Consider the following 23,057-nt stretch of genomic DNA (forward strand, 5'->3'; position numbering starts at 1 on the left):
GGGGATTTATCGGCATTCAATCCCATTAATTTCCCCAACACAATTTCCCGACTAATAAGGATTTCCCTCAGTTCCTCCTCCATACTAGACCCTCTGACCCTTCTTATATCCGGAAGCTTTAGTGTCCTCCTTGGTGAATACCGAACCAAAGTACTTGTTCAATTGGTCCGCCATTTCTTTGTTCCCCGTTATGACTTCCCCTGATTCTGACTGCAGGGGACCTACGTTTGTCTTTACTAACCTTTTTCTCTTTACATATCTTATAGAAACTTTTGCAATCCGTCTTAATGTTCCTTGCAAGCTTCTTCTCGTACTCCATTTTCCCTACCCTAATCAAACCCTTTGTCGTCCTCTGCTGAGTTCTAAATTTCTCCCAGTCTCCGGGTTCACTGCTATTTCTGGCCAATTTGTATGCCACTTCCTTGGCTTTAATACTATCCCTGATTTCCCTTGATAGCCACAGTTGATCCACCTTCCCTTTTTTATTTTTACGACAGACAGGAATGTACAATTGTTGTAGTTCATCCATGCGGTCTCTAAATGTCTGATATTGCCCATCCACAGTCAACCCCTTAAGTATCATTCGCCAATCAATCCTAGCTAATTCACGCCTCATACCTTCAAGGTTACCCTTCTTTAAGTTCTGGACCATGGTCTCTGAATTAATTGTTTCCTTCTCCATCCTAATGCAGAATTCCACCATATTATGGTCACTCTTCCCCAAGGGGCCTTGCACAACGGTATTGCTAATTAATCCTCTCATTACATAACACCCAGTCTAAGATGGCTTCCCCTCTAGTTGGTTCCATGACATATTGGTCAAGAAAACCATCCCTTATGCACCCCAGGAAATCCTCCTCCACCGTATTGTTTCCAGTTTGGTTAGCCCAATCTATGTGCATATTAAAGTCACCCATTATAACTGCTGCACCCTTATTGCATGCACCCCTAATTTCCTGTTTGCCCTCCCCAACATTACTACTACTGTTTGGAGGTCTGTACACAACTTCCACTAATGTTTTTTTCCCTTTGGTGTTCTGCAGTTCTTCCCATATAGATTCTACATCATCCAAGCTTAATGTCCATTCTAACTATTGCATTAATCTCTTTAACCAGCAATGCTACCCCACCTCCTTTTCCTTTAATTCTATCCTTCCTGAATGTTGAATACCCCTGGATGTTGAGTTCCCAGCCCTGATCATCCTGGAGCCACGTCTCCGTAATCCCAATCACATCATATTTGTTAACATCTATTTGCACAGTTAATTCATCCACCTTATTACGGATACTCCTTGCATTAAGACACACAGCCTTCAGGCTTGTTTTTTTAACACCCTTTATCCTTTTAGAATTTTGCTGTACAGTGGCCCTTTTTGTTTTTTGTCTTGGGTTTCTCTGCCCTCCACTTTTCCTCATCTCCTTTCTGTCTTTTGCTTTTGTCTCCTTTTTTGTTTCCCTCTGTCTCCCTGCATTGATTCCCATCCCCCTGCCATATTAGTTTAACTCCTCCCCAACAGCACTAGCAAACACTCCTCCTAGGACATTGGTTCCGGTCCTGCCCAGGTGCAGACTGTCCGCTTTGTACTGGTCCCACCCTCTCCCAGAACCGGTTCCAATGCCCCACGAATTTGAATCCCTCCCTGCTGCACCACTGCTCAAGCCATGTATTCATCTGCGCTATCCTGCGATCCCTACTCTGACTAGCACGTGGCACTCGTAGCAATCCCGAGATTACTACTTTTGAGGTCCTACTTTTTAATTTAGCTCCTAGCTCCTTAAATTCGTTTCGTAGGACCTCATCCCTTTTTTTACCTATGTCGTTGGTACCAATGTGCACCACGACAACTGGCTGTTCTCCCTCCTTTTTTTAGAATGTCCTGCACCCCCTCAGAGACATCTTTGACCCTTGCACCAGGGAGGCAACATACCATCCTGGAGTCTCAGTTGCGACCGCAGAAACACCTATCTATTCCCCTTACAATTGAATCCCCTATCACTATCGCTCTCCCACTCTTTTTCCTCCCCTTCTGTTCAACAGAGCCAGCCACGGTGCCATGAACTTGGCTGCTGCTGCCCTCCCCTGATGAGTCATCCCCCTCAACAGTACTCAAAGCAGTGTATCTGTTTTGCAGAGGGATGACCACAGGGGACCCCTGCACTACCTTCCTTGCACTGTTCTTCCTGCTGGTCTTCCATTCCTTATCTGGCTGTGGACCCTTCACCTGCGGTAAGACCAACTCGCTACACGTGCTACTCACGTCATTTCAGCATCGTGGATGCTCCAGAGTGAATCCACCCTCAGCTCCAACTCCGCAACGCGGTCCGTCAGGAGCTGGAGGCGGATGCACTTCCCGCACACATAGTCGTCAGGAACACTGGCGTCGTCCCTGAGTTCCCACATGGTACAGGAGGAGCATAACATGCGACCGAGCTGTCCTGTCATGACTTAACCCTTAGATAAGCAACAACAATGTTAAAATTTACTCACTGTTATAGAAGAGAAGAAAGAAAAACTACTCGCCAATCACTTACCCTCTTGGCTGTGACATCACCTTTCTGTTTCTTTCTACTTTTTTGCCTTCTCCCTGTAGCTGCACAAGTACGCATTTTATAGGCCTCCGACCCCGGACTCGCCCCTCACCAACTACCGCTGCCGCTGGGCCTTTTATAGGCCTCCAACCCCGGACTCACGCCTCACCAACTGCCGCCGCCTCTCACTGACGCTGGCCTTTTATAGGCCTCCGACCCCGGACTCGCGCCTCACCAACTGCCCTGTGCCTGGGTTCTGGAGTCCATATTTTAGAGCTTTCATTTGCTGTGTGCTCTTTTCTCAATGTTTACTACACCCTCCTGTGTCGTGTTAACCTTCCTGTATGAGGCCATTCTAATAGTGCTCTGCAATAGAGTCACAATGCGGATTCCACCCACTAAGGGGCACAATGGACATGATCTTCACCGTGAGGCAGATACAAGAGAAATTAAGGGAACAGCACTAACCCCTGTACATGACCTTCGACCTCACAAAAGCCTTCGACACTGTCAACCGTGAGGGATTATGGGGCGCCGTCCTCAGATTTGGCCGGCCACAAGTTTGTCACCATTCTCCGCCTGCTCCACGATAACATGCAAGCCGTGATCCTGACCAACGGATCCATCACAGACCCATTCTACGTTCGGACCGGGGTCAAGCAAGGCTGTGCCATCGCACCAATGCTCTTCTCTATCTTCCTTGCTGCAATGCTCCATCTCCCCCTCTGCAAGCTCCCCGATGGAGTGGAGCTAAATTACAGGATAAACCAGAATCTGTTCAACCTCCGGCACCTCCAGGCCAGATCCAAGGTCGTCTCATTCTCAGTCACCGAACTGCAGTATGCAGACGATGCCTGCACGTACTCGGAGGCCAAACTCCTGCCACACAGCACTATCCCCTGCCCCCCCCCCCCAAGGTTATCAAAATCCATGCGAGGTCCTGGACAACGTGGACCATTTTCCATACCTCGGGAGCCTACTGTCAACAAGGGCAGACATCAATGACAAGGTCCAACACCGCCTTCAGTGCGCCAGTGCAGCCTTCGGTCACCTGAAGACCTCAAACCCGGCACCAAGCTCATGGTCTACAGAGCAGTGGTGATACCTGCCCTCCTATATGGCGGAGACATGGACTATGTACAGCAGGCACCTCAAAACACGAAGTGTCACCAACGCTGCCTCTGCAAATATTCTGCCAATCTATTGGCAGGATAGGCGCAGCAACGTCTGTGTCTTCGCTCAGCGTCCCCAGCATTGAGCATAGTCAGTGCTTTGATCAGCTCCGCTGGACGGACCACATCGTCCGCATGCTTGACACGAGACTCCCAAAACAAGCGCTCTACTCGGAGCTTCGACGTGGCAAGCGAGCTCCAGTTGGGTAGAGAAAATGCTTCAAGGACACCCTCCAAGCCTCCTTGAGAAAAATATAACATCCCCACCGACACCTGGGAATCCCTGGCCCACGGCTACCCAAAGTGGATGAAAAGCATCCGGGAAGGCGCTGAACACGGAGTCGCTTCGCGAAGAGCAAGCTGAAGCCAAGCGTCGACAGCGGAAGGAGTGCATGGCAACCCACCTGTTCCTTCAACCACCATTCGCCCTACCTGTGATGCAGACTGTAGGTCCCGCATTGGACTCTTCAGTCACCCGAGAACTCATTTCCAGTGTGGAAGCAGGTCTTCCTCGACTCTGAGGGACTGCCTATGATGATGATGTGCTCTGCAATAGCCCACGACAAACGGGAGTTCTCATTTAAAGAGAGGAAGTGGAAAATTGACAGGTGGTTTATTAACACTGCATGTGAAATAAAGGGTCTGTCATTTACTAATTTCCACCACTGTCCTTTAGCCTGCTTTGAGAAATTGCTACCATTCTAATGTGTTAAATTAATTTAAATCAACAATGAGTTCTATAAGAACATAAAAAACAGGAGCAGGAGTAGGCCATATGGCCCCTCGAGCCTGCTCCGCCATTCAATAAGTTCATGGCTGATCCGATCATGGACTCAGCTCCACTTCCCCGCCCGCTCCCCATAATCCCATATCGTTTAAGAAACTGTCTCTCTCTCTCTTAAATTTATTCAATGTCCCAGCTTCCACAGCGCTCCGGGGCAGTGAATTCCACAGATTTACAGCCCTTAGAAGAAATTTCTCCTCATCTGTTTTAAATGGGCGGCCCCTTATTCTAAGATTATGCCCCCTAGTTCTAGTCTCCCCCAACAGTGGAAACATCCTCTCTGCATCCACCTTGTCAAGCTCCCTCATAATCTTACACGTTTTGATAAGATCACCTCTCATTCATCTGAATCCCAATGAGTAGAGGCCCAACCTACTCAACCTTTCCTCATAAGGCAACCCCCTCATCCCCGGAATCAACCTAGTGAATCTTCTCTGAACTGCCTCCAAAGCAAGATATCCTTTCGTAAAATATGGAAAACAAAACTGCACGCAGTATTCCAGGTGTGGCCTCACCAATACCTTGTATAGCTGTAGCAAGACTTCCCTGTTTTTATACTCCATCCCCTTTGCATATACCATTGGCCTTCCTGATCACTTGCTGTACCTGCATACTATCCTTTTGTGTTTAATGCACAAGTACCCCCAGGTCCTGCTGTACTGCGGCACTTTGCAATCTCTCCATTTAAATAATAACTTGCTCTTTGATTTTTTTTCTGCCAAAGTACATGACCTCACACTTTCCAACATTATACTCCATCCGCCAAATTTTTGCCCACTCACTTAGCCTGTCTATGTCCTTTTACAGATTTTGTGTCCTTCTCACACACTGCTTTTCCTCCCATCTTTGTATCGTCAGCAAACTTAGCTACGTTACACTCCGTCCCTTATATTGGTAGAAGTGCTAACAAGTCTGAGTTTCCCTAATGGTCCTGCGTGATGGACTGCTCCACCTTTTGCTCAGGCTGCAACTGACTGTGGCACACAATAACACTTCTCTTTGTGAGTGCTTGGTTTGTTTTTGTCCCCACCGGCTAATGTTCCTCACAGGTACACAAAGCATGCTTTGAATAAATACAATGAGTATGTGTATTTAAAAGAAATGTACATATTTTGATTGTACTGTGATGAGCCACTGAGCAGCATTGGCCAGGTGCTTCTCCACAGGTGGAGTGGAGAGAGTATTGAAAATAAGAACATAAGAAATAGGAGCAGAAGTAGGCCATTTGTCCCCTTGGAGCCTGCTCCACCATTCAATAAGATCACGGTTGATCCGATCCTGGCCTCAACTCCACTTCCTGCCTATTCCCCATGACCCTTGACTCCCTGTAGTTCAAGAATCTGTCTATCTTAGCCTTGAATATACTCAGTGACTCGGTTTCCACAGCTCTCTGGGGTAAAGTATACCACAGATTCATGACCCTCAGAGAAGAAATTCCTCCTAATTTCCGTTTTAAATGGACGACCCCTTATTCTGAAGCTATTCCCCCACGAGGGGAAACATCCTTTCTGCATCTACCCTGTCAAGCCCCCTTATAATCTTGCACATTTCAATAAGATCACCTTTCATTCTTCTAAACTCCAATGAGTATAGGTACAACCTTTCTTCATAAGACAACCTCTTCATCTCAGGAATCAACCTTGTGAACCTTCTCTGAACTACGCTGAGCAGCATTAGTCGAGGGAGGTGTTCAGCAAAGGCCAGGTGCTTCTCCACAGTAGTGGAGGGAGTATTCGAAATTAGTCACTCACAATGCACTCCTGAAATGGAGGGTGCATTTGTCTGCCGCTATTTTGAATGTTTAAGCGTGAGTGAAGATCTGAACTTTTCCTGCATTTGTTTTTCAGTTCTACGTTTCCCTTTCCGAGTGCGTAACTTGTTTTCACTGTTGATCCGAGACTGCGTTGCTTTATAACGCATGGTAGAAAGCTGAGGTGTCTACCCTTTCCTCAACATTTAGAATTAATTTGAACCTACTTCTGTGTTTTGCTTCAAATGCTGGCATTAAAAGCTCCACCTGTATTACACGGCTGCCACATGAACCATTGAGTGCTATGCTTTCGTAAAGCTCAAGGTCCAAAGATGAGACTAAACCTAAAATTATCTCGCCGGAGGCCAGACCATTCCCCATGAGGTGGTCTTGTCTGCCTCCTAATTTAGAGAGGCATTGAGGGAAGCCGAGATACAGGGCCTCTCAGTCTGAAGATGAACAACACCATTTTAAAGGGAGCTTTGTTCCCTCTGGAAAAACAATATCCTAATTCACTCTGGCAGATTGCTTGTTCCACTCAGCTACTGATACTTTCACAGACAGCTGCCATTTTTTTCTAACTTATTAACCTGCTTCTCTCTCTCTCTCTCTCTCTCTCTCCACAGGGTGCCTCTGAAAAGGATATTGTCCACTCTGGTCTTGCATATACCATGGAGCGCTCAGCAAAGGTAAATATAGGGAGAAATACGTTGCACAAAAGGATGTAGAAATAGCCTGAGTATAAATATTGTACAGCTTCCCAAACAGTGATCTCTGTTCTGTGCTACAATGGGAGTCTGAACTACCATTATTATCCTGTGCAGTATGGAATATCAGGAGGATTTTAATCCTACCTTTTCTGTATTGGGAGTGGTGGCGGGGGAGAATTGTCCCCACAGCCTTGATTTCCATGTTTCATTTGGAAAAGATTTTTCATTGAAATCGTGCCTTTCATGTCCTCAAGCCATTCAAAGCACTTCACAGCTAATGAACTTTTTGAAGCATAGTCACTTTTATGTAGTCAAATATGGCAGCTTATTTGCACACAATATGGTCTCAAATAGCAGAGATAATCAAAATCTGTTTTCGTAGTGTTGGTTGAAGAATTGTTAGATCTCTTAATTTCCAATGAAATACGAACTCCAATTGTAGTTTTAATGTAATTTTATTCTGTCAGCAGCAACAAGCTTCTGGCTTTAAGCCAGGCCTTTGTCCTTCTGAGACCACATGGCCAAAATGGCTGTACTTATACCTGGTTCAATTTACAGAAAAGAACTTGCCGCCTTTGACCTTATTGGCTCAATTGATGGTGTGTTAACCTTTAATTGGCTCGCTATCCAAAGGTCCTAAAATGTCAAGTTGATTGATGACTTAATGCAATGTGGTCTGTGTTTTTTCAAAACTGCAGCCAGGCTGCAGAGCTTGAATTCTCTATCAAGAATAAATGTTGTTGCCTAGGAGACTGGGATTATTCTAATTCTCTTTTTTACAAATTACACATGGAATCTATTGCATCCACCTGAACTGGATGACGGCACATAGAATTATATATAATATTCAGCACAGAAACAGATAATTTGGCCCAACCAGTCCATGCCGGCATTTATGCTCCACTTGAGCCTCCTCCCATCTTTCCTCATCTAACAATCAGAATAACCCTCTATTTCCTTCTCCCTCATATGCTTATGTATCCTCCCCTTAAATGCATCTATACTACTCGTCTTAACCACTCCCTGTGGTAGCGAGTTCCACTTTCTGGGTAAAAAAAATGTTCTTCTGAATTCCCTATTTAATTTCTTGGTCACTATCATATATTGATGGCCTCTGGTTGTGCTCTTCCACAAGTGGAAACATTCTCTGTGTCTATTCTGTTAAAACCTTTCAACATTTTAAAGACCTCTACTAGGTCACCCCTCATCCTTATCTTTTAGAGAGGAGTCCCAACCTGTTCTTCCTCACATTTCTGGTATCGTCTTTGTCAATGTTTTTTGCACCAGCTCCAGTGCCTCTTTTTTTTTTAATAATATGGCGACCAGAATTGTACAGCACTCCCAAGTGTGGGCTAACCAAGGTTCAATACAAGTTTAACGGAACTTCTCTACTTTTCAATTCTATCCCTCTAGAAATAAACCCGAATGCTTGGTTTGCTTTTTTTCTTATGGCCCTATTGACCAGCGTCGCTACTTTTTAGTGATTTGTGTATTTGTACTCCCAGATCTCTCTGCTCCTCTACCACTTTTAGATTCTTATTTTCCAAGTAATATATGACATTTTTCTTACCAAAATATAATACCTCACACTTGTCTCTGTTGAAATCCATATGCCCATTCTGCAAGTTTATTAATGTCGTCTTGTAATTTATTGCAGTCCTCTTCAATATTGACTCCCTTCCTCCTCCCATGCCCCTGCCCCCCCAAAAAAAAAATTGGTGTCATCTGCAAATTTATAAATTGTGTTTTTGATTCTAATGTCTAAATTGTTAATATAAATTGTGAACAATAGTCGACTCAGCACTGATCCTTGTGGGACCCCACTTTCCACCATCCGCCACCTTGAATACCTACCCTTTACCCCCTACTCTCTGCTTTCTGTCTTGCAGCCAGGTAGCTATCTCTCCATCTCGTCCCATTAAACATCTCATCTGTGAGTTGGGATGTCCATCAGTGCAGCACTCCTTCAGTACTACACTCAAGTCTGAATTAGGGCTTAAACCCATAACCCTCTGGCTCAGATGTACAAGTGCTAACACTGGCAGCTTATGCCCCTTGGAGAGCTGAGGCACAAAAAGGGTATGTGCTGAAATGCAGCAAATGAAGTAGGTGGGGTTCCTTAACACATGGGTGTGGTGAGAAATTATGCTCTGGCTTTTCATGCAAGCCTACCATATTTCTTGTGTAATATGAGTGTGAGTAACACTCGATTGAATAGTGCCTTCAGACATTACATTTAAAAAAGAATGAAATTCTCCCATTCTTTAACTAATTTCTGCGTTCCGCCCTTGCCTCTGGCAGTATGACTCTTTCTGTTTATTATAGCATTCATCAACAAAGAGTCTGTCACTCCTGGTAATTCACGCCAGTAATAATTTGTCCCACAAGTCATGCTTTTCTGATTATTTATAATTACTTTCCCATGGCCTGGTTATAAATAGATGGCTTTTTGTCTTCCTTCTCGAGCTTAATTTCAGTGTTTAACTGAGGAAGAGCTGCACTGTCGGGAATGTCATCTTTTGGATGAGACATTAAATCGAGGCCCCATCTGCCCTCTCGAGTCAACTTATTAATGATCCCATGGCATTATTCCAAGAAAAGTAGGGTTGTACTACCAGTGTCCCGGCCAATATTTATCCCTCAACCAACTCAACAAAACCAGATTATCAGATCATTTATTTAATTGCTGTTTGTGGGACCTTGTGCATAAATTGTCTGCTGCATTTCCTACATGACAACAGTGGCTACATTTAAAGTATATAATTGGCTGTGAATTTGACATTGGAATGGCGCTATATAATTGCAAGATTTTCTCTTAACATGGAGCTGCACCCAGTTTTGAATTCGACAGATATCTCTCCTGAAATTTGTGCCTGGAAATTTCTGGCCAGCACGAGTCTCTTTATTTAAAAAAAGAAAAGTCAATGTACATTTCTTCCACTTCTGTGTCTTGAGATTTAAGGGGTGATTTCCCTGATCCCATTTTTACAGTGGGGAGGCACGCTCTCGGGGATTGCAGATCCGAGAATGGAAGTTACGTTATTCGCCATCTCTGACTAGTACTCATTCTGCAGTCACACCCCTGACCGGAGCAGGAATGGGCAATTAACCATACAGTGTCATTGCTGGGTTTTCGGCTTTGATGATTCCGGGGCGGTAATGGCGGCGGGGCGGTAAAGTTTGCACCTCAGTCATCAAAATTGGGCAGCTGGACCCTGAGTCTGGGGCGCAGCTCTAAGGGAGGCATTGTGCACCTCTCTTGGGGCGCTCGGCTGGCGGAGCATGGGAAAATCCCGAGCTAAAGAGCCGGCTAGGGAGACAGGAAAAAAGCCTGGGGGTAAAAGAAACATTTTAAAAATTCTCAGTACGTAGCCCACGTCACCACAACATAAATTGCAACAAAAAGAAATTGAGAAAACAATCTCACTTACCCAAGGACGGCATTATTTCCCTCTGCAGTCGGTATAGGTTGGACCATCATTTTCCCAGGTGTTCACTGCAGGGCATACAGGTCTGGTGGGACTCGAAGCACGCCGGTGTCACAGCCAGGGGCGTTGCACACCGCCGCAACTCTTATGGCTACAAAACTGGCCCTGAAAACACCCCGCGGGGCGCTGGAGGCTGACCGCCTGCCCAGAAAAGCTCATTGCTGCCATTGCCACTCCTCCGGGGCAAAAAACAAAAGACCAGAAAATCCGCCCCATTAGTTATGATGAGCCTTCCAATGAATTTTTATCAGAAAACCAAATACTTGTCTTGTTTAGACTTGGCAGAAGGTGATAGCCCTACAATTACCCTGAAATTTAATGGCTGCCTTGGAATTCTAAACAATTTGCATCAAGATAAAAGACAAGCTGCTGGGAAATTGAGTGCATCCAAACTGTGCACCAAGTCAGCAGGTCAAATCCTGCCCTTGATCAGCTTCTGGGTAAAGCTCTCCTTGCACTGCCTCCATTGTACCTCTTAAGTTCAGAAGTTTCATAATGATGGCCTGCAGGCCATACACAGGCCACAAATCTCCTGTGATTCGCTCTCCTGCAGTCTGCTCAGTTTCTGGTTAGTTTTTTAAATTGCGCTGGTTACACCAGTTTGCATGTCCTGGGTGTGGAGGTTTGTAAAGGTCTGTTCTCGGCACTGTTCCCTCACTAAGTAAAAATCAAGAGATGCAAATTCGTACAGTAAATTTGTGATGGCTTAAGATGGAATGCTTTTTAATTACTCACTTAGTTTGCCTTTTTAAGTCTAGCTTCCCTTTTGGAAAGAAGGAAAGACTTGAGTGCTCCTGCGTGCATTCCTTAAATTTGATGTTTTATAATTCATTATATGTGACCTGCCGGGTCTTAAGTTTGGACCCGTGCCTTAAGCCCTTGTGAAAGAGTTAATCCCCCAACACCAGAGATGCAGGTTCCCACAGCAGCCCACAAGGCCGCAACAATCGAGATTCCTTGTGTGTGATTGTGGACACTTTGGATTTGCCCCACCATTGGCAAAGAGACAACCCAAACGTAAATAACATGTTTTGACAGTGCTGCCCATTTTGATGACCTACTTTCACTGCATTTGAAAAGCGTGAGTTACTTGAGATGCAATTGAGAAGAGCCAGCCAGCTGTGGACTTGGCATGCCCTCCTGTAAAGCCAGCATTGCCAAGGACAAATGAAAGAATGCTTCATGATTTGTTAAAAGATCATGTGACTTTATTCTTCCAAATCATGCATGCCTGCTAATCACCAAACATCGAGCTATTCAAGGTTTGCTTTGTAAAAAGGCTCTTCTGCCCAGTATTGTGAGCTGTGTGTGCTGGAAAATGACAACTTGTAAAACAAGGGCAGCTCCGTCTTGCAGCCTCCTTCCTTTTACCAAAATGTCTTGCAACTTTTTTTCTGCTGTAACTTGGTGCTTGATTGTGGGAAAACAAATTACAATCAAAAACTTTTTTTTAAAAGATATCTTGCACTTGGAGTGAACTTGTCTTGCCCTTCCCTTCTGCCTCCCTCCCTCCCTCCCTCCCTCCCTCCAATTTTATCCTGTCCTCTCCCCATATCCTTGCACGTGCACTTTCTAGCACAAATCACTTGACAGTGAGCAGAATCCTTGGCGGGCAGCATCTGGGCATCAGGGTGCGGGCAGGATTGGGGTCAGCTGTTGTGGCTTTCATGATCGAATAGCCTGTCAATGCTCACCATCTCTGGGCAGACATGAAGAATGGTTAGTAGGGTGATGTACTGGAGAGCTGTAGAACTGTACTCCAATGAGAAGGGTGCATGCATTCATTTGTAAGTTTATTTTCCTCTCTTGCAGCAAATCATGCGCACAGCGATGAAATATAACCTGGGCCTGGATTTGAGAACAGCTGCCTATGTCAACGCAATTGAGAAAGTCTTCAAAGTGTATAACGAGGCTGGTCTGACCTTCACATAAAGTGGGCGCCATCTGTCTTTTTCAAACCCCCCTCTTACCCATTCCCCAGCCTGACATATCAAATGTTTACATATAATAGCTGAATATCTTTTTTTTGTTTTTTTCCCTCTTTTTTTTTTTTACCTTTTAAACCATTGGAACACTAATTCTCCAATAGAAGCTGCCAGAATGAGTTGATAGTTTGAATAATCAATTAATGTAAACCAAGTGTCAAAATTAAGGCTTACAGAAAATCTTAACTATCTTGCATTGCTGGCAAGTGGGAGCCATGTTACTTTTGCTGAAATTAGTTTTTCCCCTATGTTGCATCCAATTTGTGGTCCCTAGCTAGCAAACTCTTTCTACAGCCTCATTAAATTGACAGATATGCTCACTGGTTGGGGGGCTGATTCTGGAAACCTGTTTCACTAAGGGATTGCCAAATTGGCTTCACTGCGTCTGAGTATTCCAAATGTCTGCAAGTTATCTGTATCATTTAAAGTCCTGCTGTGTGCATAGCGGAACAAAACAATATTGCTTGCATGTGGTCAAATGTTATTAACTGCACCGGACTGATTTTTTTTTTTTAAAAAGGTATACCAGAATTGATATTTGGCAGGAATTATTTTTCTTTAAATGGCTGTCAGTAGAGAGTATCCCTGGGCTTCAGAGGGTTAAAATCTGCTAGATTCCCCTTCTGGTTTGTTCTTCGTTGACCCTGCTGGAATGTTTGCCTGTGGATTTTGGGTGAAGTCAGGATTAGGCTCCGCATGTGATGCTAATCACGGAAAAATAGCTTGCCACCGCTTGGGAGCAAGTAGGAGTCGGTGGCTGGGGAGATATGCTTGATTTTTAAAAAAGCACAACTACTCGCAAATAACTGGTTGTTTGAGTTGGGGTTCTGTTCACTTAAACTTGCGTCCAGGGAACGGCATCAAGCCACGTGCAAACGGCAACCTTGTGTTTAAAAATAAAGGTGGAGCCGGCAAAAGGGAACTCGGAAATGAGGATGGGAGGGTTTGCAGACACGCACAAAAAAATAATTCCCAGAGTAAAGCTTACATTTTCCTATCTGCCTTGTTTTTCTTCCTTTCCCTTGCCAATATATTTGCTTTGCAAATACGCCACTGTGGTTCATACTGCATTTACATTACAGCACAGTAACCTCACTCTTGCTTTCAGAGGAACAATGGGCCCTCGCAAGGTGGTTTGTCAGTGGTAGTGGAGTTGGAGCACCTGTGTACCTGAGCAGTCAGCCCCGTTGGCAGAGGCCACTAGTGCAGTTTCACACTGGACCTGTACGGGCAGTGGAGGGGAGGGTGGGGTGCGGAAATTAAAATTACAATCATGACTTTCAAACAATGTATATCTGCATTTTTTTAAAATGATGCTGTGAAATCCACCCTCCATTGTGAACAGGGCAGAACACTCAAAACAAGCAACTAAGGCAATTATAGAAGCAGCTTCTTCAGTAGCAAATCTTATCACAGGTCTCCGGTTGTTTTTTTTAAAAGCACTCGTCTACTTTGGGTAGAATTTCCATTTAAAACTGCGAAAAGTCATGATGTGACTTTCAATTTACATTTATATTTTAAAACCGCTGTGCTTTGCACGTTTGCCATGTGCTTTGGAGGCCAAACATGACTCCCTGACCTTGTGCAACAATTAAGTTGGTGAGGGCCTTGAATTCTGTAAGCCTTGTTGGAAACCTATTGCTGTTGAAGAACTGTCTTTCGTCAACATTCAATCTTCAATCTTGCCTCAAACACTGTCTGAATAGATGTGAAAGTGTTGGTGTTTTTTTTTTTCTCCAATCCCTTATTAACAGTAACTGGGTGTCTGTCGTAAACCCTGTAGACTGGCTACAAGTCATCAACTTCGGTAAAAGCAAGTAAAATCATCAAGACATGGCACCTTCTGGCTAACTTTAATTAAGTAGCAGTGTTCAATGTAATGCCCTGTATTGCAATTATGTTTTCTTTGCAGATTACACAGGCAAACCACTTTAACAACATCTGATCTTGTAACTTTGCCTGTTAGATTTGTGACAATGCACTTTCACGGTAGTAACCAGATTGATTTGAGCAGCTCGGATCTATTTGGTAAGACAGGTTGCTCAAAAACTGAAAACTGCAGGACACTGACTATGGCGTCATCTTCTGCGGAGATTTTGAAGCAGGGTTTTTTTTTCCACCACTTCTATCTCGTGAGGTGTTGGTGAATGTCTGCAATGGAATTGTGTATGACAAAGGGACGCTGAAAGAATGTGTTTCATATTTCCGTAGAGTTAAGCATGTCCGATTCGTCAGTTTTTTTTTTTGCGTTTTGAATTTTGTGGGTGCAATGAAGTACCAGATGTAATTTACGTGCCTGCGACGAACCTTTTTTTAAAACGGCAGTCTTGTGTTCTTTTCTACATTCTTTGTAATTGCATGAAGGTGAATTGACGACAGATTATTAAACTTTTGACATTTCAAGTGTGTCTCTGCATTTTCACTTTCATTTTTCATCCGCTAATCCTCCCATTTGTTTTGAGGCATGCTGCTGAAGTTACTAATGCAACCCAATTTCTCCATTTCTGGCCCGCTACATTATAAGTCATTGGTTGTCAAACATTTCTGGTTCAGCCGCCACCATCAGACATTCTTTGAGCCAGGTTCAACCAACAATAACTTGTATTTATATAGCGCCTTTAACGTAGTGAAACATCCCAAGGTGCTTCACAGGAGTATTACCAGATAAACATGACACTGAGGCTAGAAGGGATTACAGAGATGGGGAGAAGTGAGGCCATAGAGATAATTGAAAGCAAGGATGAGAATTTTGAAATCTAGGTGTTTAACTGGGAGCCAATGTGGGTCAGAGAGCAGATGTTTCAAGGAGGGCATGTGGTTGGGGGGGGGGGCAGAGATGGAAATGAGCACAGCTATAGGTGCCAAATGGAATAAGAAATTCAGCAACTGGTCAAAGGTGAATTGAAATGAAGTGTAAACGGAATTGAAAGGATGAAAAAATATTTAACACATTAAAGGATTACTGCCTGGAATTTTAAACATTTGTTTATGGGATGTGGGCGTCGCTGGCAAGGCCAGCATTTATTGCCCATCCCTAACTGTTCTTGAGAAGGTGGTAGTTATGAATTTAACCCCTTGTAACCTGCATCACATCTGTCCACCAGAGGGCCTACCTGTTGGAGTATATAAGCAGGCCACCCACTAGATACCTGCACTCTGGAACTACAATAAAGGAGCTAAGGTCACATTTGCTCATTATACACAATACTTGGTCTGACCATTTATTATGAGCATAACAATTGGCGACGAGGTCACGGACAACCATGCGAAAATGCAAAGAACAGTCAGCATCCTGGAGATGTTCTCAGAAGGGGACGATTGGGAGGCCTTCATGGAGAGACTCGTCCAATACTTCGTAGCCAACGAGCTGGAAGGGGATAAGAATACAACCAAAAGAAGGGCGATTCTCCTAACTGTGAGGCAACAACCTATGGCCTCATGAAGAATCTCCTGGCCCCGGCTAAACCAACAGAGAAATCCTACAAAGAACTGTGTATGGTGGTCCCGGAGCACCTAAATCCTAAGGAAAGTGTTTTGATGGCGAGATATTGGTTCTACACATGTCAACAATCGGAGGGCCAGGAAGTGGCGAGCTACATCACCGAACTAAGGCACCTTGCAGGACATTGAGTTTGAGGGATTTTTAGAACAAATACTCGGAGACTTCTTTGTACTGGGCATCGGACATGAGACAATCCTTCGCAAACTGTTGACTGTAAAAACTCTGAATCTGAGTAAAGCTACAACGATAGCCCAGGCATTTATGTCCACCAGCGACAACACCAAGCAGATTTCGCAGAACAAGGATATTTCGGCCAGTACTGTGCATAAAGTAACGTCGGTTTTGAACAAAAATGTACAGGGCAGAACATGCACGCCGGCTGCTGTGGCCCGACCTCAATTGACCCAGAGTCCGCCATCTGTTAGTGAGGCTGGTAACACCCTGTTGGAGCTGCGGGGGTGATTATCGGCCTCATCGATGCCGCTTTAAGCACTATGCGTGCAATGGCTGCAGAACAATGGGACACCGCCAACGAATGTGCAGGCGAGCTGCAAACCACCACATTGCAGAGGAAGATCGGTCCACAATGGATCAGACGGAATTGGAGACTCGTACGGAGGAGGCAGAGGTGTACAGGGTACACACATTCACAATGAAATACCCACCAATAATGTTGAAAGTTGAACTGAGTGGTATTCCAGTGTCTATGGAGCTGGACACTGGGGCAAGTCAGTCCATAATGAGTAAAACGGCCTTCGACAGGCTGGGTGGGTGGAAGGCGGTACACAGGCCCTAGATCAGCCCCATTCACACCAAACTAAGGACTTATACAAAGGAACTAATCCCTGTAATTGGCAGTGCTGAAGTCAAAGTCTCCTATGATGGAGCAGTACACGAACTCCCGATGTGGATTGTGCCAGGGGATGGCCCCACGTTGTTTGGCAGAAGCTGGCTGGGTAAAATCCACTGGAACTGGGAACACATCCGAGTGCTCTCCTCAGTCGACGACACCGCATGTACCCAGGTTCTAAGCAAATTCCCTCGTTATTTGAGCCAGGCATTGGAAGCTTCTCTGGGGCAAAAGTGTAGATCCATTTGGTTCGCGGTACGCGACCATCCACCACAAAGCTCGGGCGGTACCGTACATGATGCGTGAAAAAGTGGAAATCGAGCTGGATAGGCTGCAACGTGAAGGGATCATTTGTGCAGGTGGAATTCAACGACTGGGCCAGTCCGATTGTTCCAGTACTCGAGGAGGACGGTACGATCAGAATTTGCGGGGACTATAAAGTAACGATTAACCATTTTTCGCTGCAGGACCAGTACCCGCTACCCAAAGCAGACGACCTATTCGCAACCCTGACTGGAGGGAAGACTTTCACCAAGCTGGACCTGACCTTGGCCTACATGATGCAGGAGCTGGAGGTCTTCGAAAGGCCTCACCTGCATCAACAAGCACAAAGGTCTGTTTATTTACAACCAGTGCCCCTTTGGGATTCGGTCGGCTGCAGCGATCTTCCAGCGGAACATGGAAAGCCTGCTAAAGTCAGTTCCCTGCACAGTGGTCTTCCAGGAGGACATATTGGTTACAGGTCGGGACACCATGGAGCACTTGAAGAACTTAGAGGAGGTTCTTAGTCGTTTGGATCGCGTGGGGCTCGGGTTGAAATGCTCAGTGTGTTTTCCTGGCACAGGACGTCGAATTCTTAGGAAGGAGAATCGCAGCAGGCGGCATCAGACCCACCGACACCAAGACTGAGGCCATCAAGAACGCGCCGCAACCACGGAACGTGACTGAGCTGCGGTCGTTCCTGGGCCTCCTTAACTACTTTGGTAATTTCCTACCTGTGTTAAGCACCCTGCTGCAACCCCTGAGTATGGGGGAATTCATAAGAGGCTGCCTTTAAGAAAGCCAGGAATTTACTGTGTTCTAAAACTGCTTGTTCTGTATAACCCATGTAAATTATTAGTGTTAACTTGCGATGTGTCGTCATACGGGGTCGGGTGTGTGTTACAACAGGCTAATGAATCGGGAATTTTGCAACCAGTTGCATCCAGGAGTTTGTCCAAGGCCGAAGGGGCCTACAGCATAGTTGAAAGAGGCTCTGGCGTGCGTTTACAGGGTAAAAATAAATGCACCAGTACTTACTTGACCTCCAAGTTCGAGCTTAAAACTGACCACAAGCCGCTCATATCGCTATTCTCGGAGAGCAAAGGGATTAATACTGTCATGTATGTAACCTCTACGTAACACCACTGCAATACTGTATATACTTGAGCAATGCACACCTTGACCACGGGGTGAACTTGTGCGAGACACTCCTTACCTGGTCATCCAGGTATATAAAGGGAGGTCCCATGCAGGGTCATCACTTCTTGGTCCTGTGAATAAAGGTTCAGTTCATAGTGACCTTGTCTATAGAATGTGCCTCGTGTGGGTTTTGTGCCACTGAGTAAGTACTTAACATTGGTGATGAGAAACGGGAATCAACGACACACGAGTTTGGCCACCGGTAGCAGAGGAACGGTACTGTGTTGGTGAGGACTGGGACGATTGCATTGAGAGGCTCCAGCAAAGCTTTATCACGAAAGAATGGCTGGGAGATGCAGCGGCCGACAAGCGAAGTGCACATCTGCTGACCAGTTGCGGACTTGAGACTTAAGTGCTCATGAAGGACCTACTAGCACCCGAAAAGCCGGCGCACAAAACCTTTGAAGAGCTCAGCAAACTAATCGGTGAGCACCTCAAACCGACGAGCAGCATCCACATGGCCCGACACAGATTCTATTCCCACCGACGTCGTGAAGGACAGAACGTACCGGACTTCGTTGCGGACCTCCTGCATTTGGCTAGCCTCTAAGTTCACAGATGCCTGCAGGGGGGAGATGTTAAGGGATTTCTTTATTGAGGGCATCGGTTATGTGGGGATTTTCAGAAAGTTAATTGAGACCAAGGACTTGACTTTGGAAGCAGCGGCGTTGATGGCTCAGACTTTCATGGCGGGGGAGGAGGAAACCAGAATAATATACGCGCGCAATTCTGCCTTCATTCTGCGGGATCAGGGAGTCAATATCATAAACGCGACTCAAAGCCCCGCAGGCACGCAAGGGCAGTTCGACACACCCCAGGCAGCAATAGACCCCAGAGCAGGTTTTCAACAGAGACCATGGCAGGCTGAACGGACATTTACGCCATCACAGTGGACAATGTGGTCCGGGATGGGGCCATTGACGCCCACTAACTGTGTCCCTTTTACTGCCCTTGAGTACCATCAGCGAGGAATACTGGGTCATAGTTCCTTTGTTCACAACAATGGGAGTGTGGGGGCAAACACTCTGCCAGGACTTGCAGGTTTCAACAATTTGTCTGCAGAAATTGCAACCTCAGTGGCCATTTAGCTCGAATGTGCAGGAAGCCTGTAACCAGGCTAACTTACAAGGTGGATGGACCAGAAGAGGGGTCTGTGATGCAGGATGACTATTGGGGCAAATCAATGGGTGCTGAAGTTCAGCGGGTTCATGTGGCAAACATTCACAGCTCATATACCAAAATGCCACCAATGATGATGAAGGTTTTATTAAACGGCATCCCTGTATGCTTGGAGCTGGACACGGGGGCCAGCCAGTGACTCATGAGCATTCAACAATTCAAAAAGCTATGGCCACACAAAGCCAGTAGACCCAAACTAGAACGCATTGAGACACAATTACGGACGTATACCAAAGAAATCATTCCAGCACTAGGCAGTGCAATGTTGGCGGTCACACACAATGGATCAGTGAACCGGCTACTGCTCTGGATTGTGCCGGGCAATGGTCCCACACTGTTGGGAAGGAGCTGGTTAGCTGAGATGAACTGGAAATGGGGGGGATGTGCACTCAATGTCATCTGTGGGCGAAGCTCATGCTCAAGTCCTACAACAATTTGAGTCGCTATTCCAACCTGGCGTCGGGGCGTTCAAAGGTACCAAAGTAGTGATACGCATCACCCCGGACGCCAGACCAGTGCACCCCAAATCCAGAGCGGTGCCGTATCTTATAGCGAATTGGACTGTTTTCTGAGAGAGAGCATCATCTCGCCCATTGAATTCAGCGACTGGGCAAGCCCCATCGTTCCCGTCCTAAAAGCGGATGGTTCTGTCAGGATCTGTAGCGACTACAAGGCCACTATCAAGCGGGTGTCCCTACAAGACCAATACCCGCTCCTGAGAGCAGAAGATCTTTTTGCCACGCTGGCAGGCGGCAAGCTGTTTACCAAGTTGGATCTCACTTCAGCCTGCATGACCCAATAACTGGCCGACGAATCTAAACTACTGACCATCATCACTACGCACAAGGGACTTTTCGAATGCCAAACGGGCACCTGTTGTAAACGATCAGCGGCCGCCATTTTTCAAAGAAACATGGAAAGCCTGCTTAAATCCATTCCTGGAACAATCGTATTTCAGGATGACATCCTTATCACGGGTCGTGACACCGAGGAACATCTCCACAACCTGGAGGAGGTGCTATGCCGACTGGACCGGGTAGGCCTGTGACTCAAGAAGTCTAAATGTGTGTTTTTGGCTCCTGAGGTTGAGTTCCTGGGCAGGAGGGTTGCTGCAGATGAGATTTGGCCCACTGATTCGACGAGCACCCAGGCCCGGCAACACAGCGGCGTTGCATTCATTTCTGGGACTCTTGAGCTATTTCGGGAACTTTCTGCCGAACTTAAGCACGTTGTTGGAGCTGCTTCACAAGGGTTGCGATTGGTTTTGGGGGGACTGTCAAGAACGGGCTTTCAATCGGGCACGGAACCTACTTTGTTCAAATAAGTTATTGACCCTGTACGACCCCTGTAAGAAATTGGTTCTGACATGTGATGCATCATCCTATGGGGTCGGCTGCGTGGTGCAGCAGAGTAATGCTGAGGGCCAACTACAACCTGTGGCTTATGCTTCCAGGTCGTGCACTCGAGCAGAAGGGGGATATGGGATGGTTGAGAAGGAGGCACTCGCGTGTGTCTATGGTGTTAAAAAAAAATGCATCAGTACCTTTTTGGCAGGAGGTTCGAATTAGAAACGGACCACAAGCCATTAACATCCCTGTTGTCAGACAGCAAGGCTGTCAATGCCAACGCGTCAGCCCGCATACAGCGATGGGCTCTCACGCTGGCTGCTTATGACTACCCCATCTGCCACCAGCCTGGCACCGAAAATTGCGCTAACGCGCTCAGCAGGCTTCCACTGGCCACCACCAAGGGGGCAGCGGAACAAAGCGCTGAGATGGTCATGGCCGTTGATGCCTTTGACGGCGCAGGCTTCCCCATCACAGCCCGCCAGATCAAAATCTGGATAAACAGAGACCCCTTCCTATCTCTGATTAAGAAATGGGTCCTGACTGGGGATTGGGCACCCGCACACGGAGCATGCCCTGAGGAGGTCAGACCGTTTCACAGGCAGATGGATGAGCTCCTCATCCAAGCTAACTGCCTACTATGGGGCAGCCGGGTAGTCATGCCCCAGAGGGGCAGGGAGGCATTCATCAGGGAACTCCACAGTGAGCATCCTGGCATTGTTCTGATGAAGGCCATTGCCCGGTCCCATGTTTGGTGGCCGAGAATTGATTCAGACCTGGAACACTGTGTTCGCAGGTGCACGACATGTGGCGAGCTGGGTAATGCCCCCAGGGAGGCCCCGCTCAGCCCATGCCTTTGGCCCATGAAGGCATGTATTCATGTAGACTACGCGGGCCCGTTCATGAGAAAAATGTTTCTCATTGTGGTAGATGCGTATTTGAAATGGATCGCGTGCATCATTTTGAATTCGTGCACGACATCCAACCCACGGCTTGCCAGACGTCCTTGTTAGCGATAATGGCCCATGTTTCATGAGCTACGAATTCCGGGAGTTCATGTCAGGCAATGGCATCAACCATGTCAGGACAACACCGTTCAAGACGGTCTCCAATAGCGAGGTGGAACGTGCGGTCCAAATCATTAAACAAGGCATGCTCAGGATTTAAGGACCTTCCCTTCAATGCCACCTATCGCGCCTCCTGCTGGCCTATAGGTCCTGACCGCACTCGCTCATGGGGGTCCCGCCCGCTGAGCTACTTATGAAATGGACACTCAAAACTCGGTTATCCCTCATTCACCCAGTCCTGACCGACATATAGTTGAGGGCAAACGCCAGTCCCAAAATGAGTACCATGACCGTAACTCAAGGGGAAGATGTATAGAAATAAATGACCCCATATTTGTCCTCAATCAAGCCATGGGGCCCAAATGGCTTGAGGGTACTGTAATAGACAAAGAGGGGAATAGGGTCATCGTGGTTAAACTTAACAATGGGCAGATATGCCGTAAGCATCTGGACCAAGTGAAAAAAAGGTTCAGCATAGACACTACGGAACCCGAGGAAGATCATGAGATGGTGCTCATACCACCGCCAGTGAACGAGCAACAAGAACATTCAGCAGCAGGCACAGTCCCGGCGGTCAGGCCGGAATCACCACAGGTGACAGACACTCACGACAAAGCTCAACAACCAGAGCCTCAACTGCGGCGCACCACAAGGGAGCGTAGTCCACCTGAAAGTCTTAACCTATGATCCGAATAAGACTTTGGGGGGGGGGGGGGGGGGGAGGAAGAGAGGTGATGTCATGTATGTAACCTCTATGTAACACCACTGCAATACTGTATATACTTAAGCAATGCACACCTTGACCACAGGGGGTGAACTTGTGGGAGACACTCCTTACCTGGTCATCCAGGTATATAAAGGGAGGTCCCACGCAGGGTAATCACTTCTTGGTCCTGTGAATAAAGGTTCAGGTTATAGAGTGACCTTGTCCATAGAATGTGCCTCGTGTGGGTTTTGTGCCATTGAGTAAGGACTTCACAAATACCAATGCCTCTGCCCACATCCAAAGATGGGCGCTCATGCAGTCGGCATACAACTTTGTAATTCACCACAGATCGGGCACAGAGAACTGCGCAGATGCTCCCAGTCGGCTACTATTGTCCACCACCGGGGTGGAAATGGCACAGCCAGCGAACTTGCTCATGGTCATAGAGACATTTGAGAACGAGAAATCCCCCGTTACAGCCCGCCAGATCAGGACCCGGACCAGCCAGGATCCTTTACTGTCCCTTGT

At 46.5% G+C, this 23,057-nt stretch overlaps 1 protein-coding gene across 1 annotated transcript in view; it reads left to right on the top strand.

Moving 5' to 3' along the window:
* Nucleotides 1-14,821, top strand: part of LOC139234924 (glutamate dehydrogenase, mitochondrial) — a 108,040-nt gene extending 93,219 nt beyond the window's left edge. The window contains exons 12-13 of the mRNA XM_070865824.1: nt 6,862-6,924; nt 12,246-14,821. Coding sequence (XP_070721925.1) covers nt 6,862-6,924; nt 12,246-12,365 — 183 coding nt within the window. The 3' untranslated portion in view covers nt 12,366-14,821. The remainder of the gene's footprint in view (nt 1-6,861; nt 6,925-12,245) is intronic.
* Nucleotides 14,822-23,057: the final 8,236 nt, after the last annotated feature.

Source organism: Pristiophorus japonicus, chromosome 22 (assembly GCF_044704955.1).
Source record: "Pristiophorus japonicus isolate sPriJap1 chromosome 22, sPriJap1.hap1, whole genome shotgun sequence".
Taxonomy (NCBI): Eukaryota; Metazoa; Chordata; class Chondrichthyes; family Pristiophoridae; genus Pristiophorus; species Pristiophorus japonicus.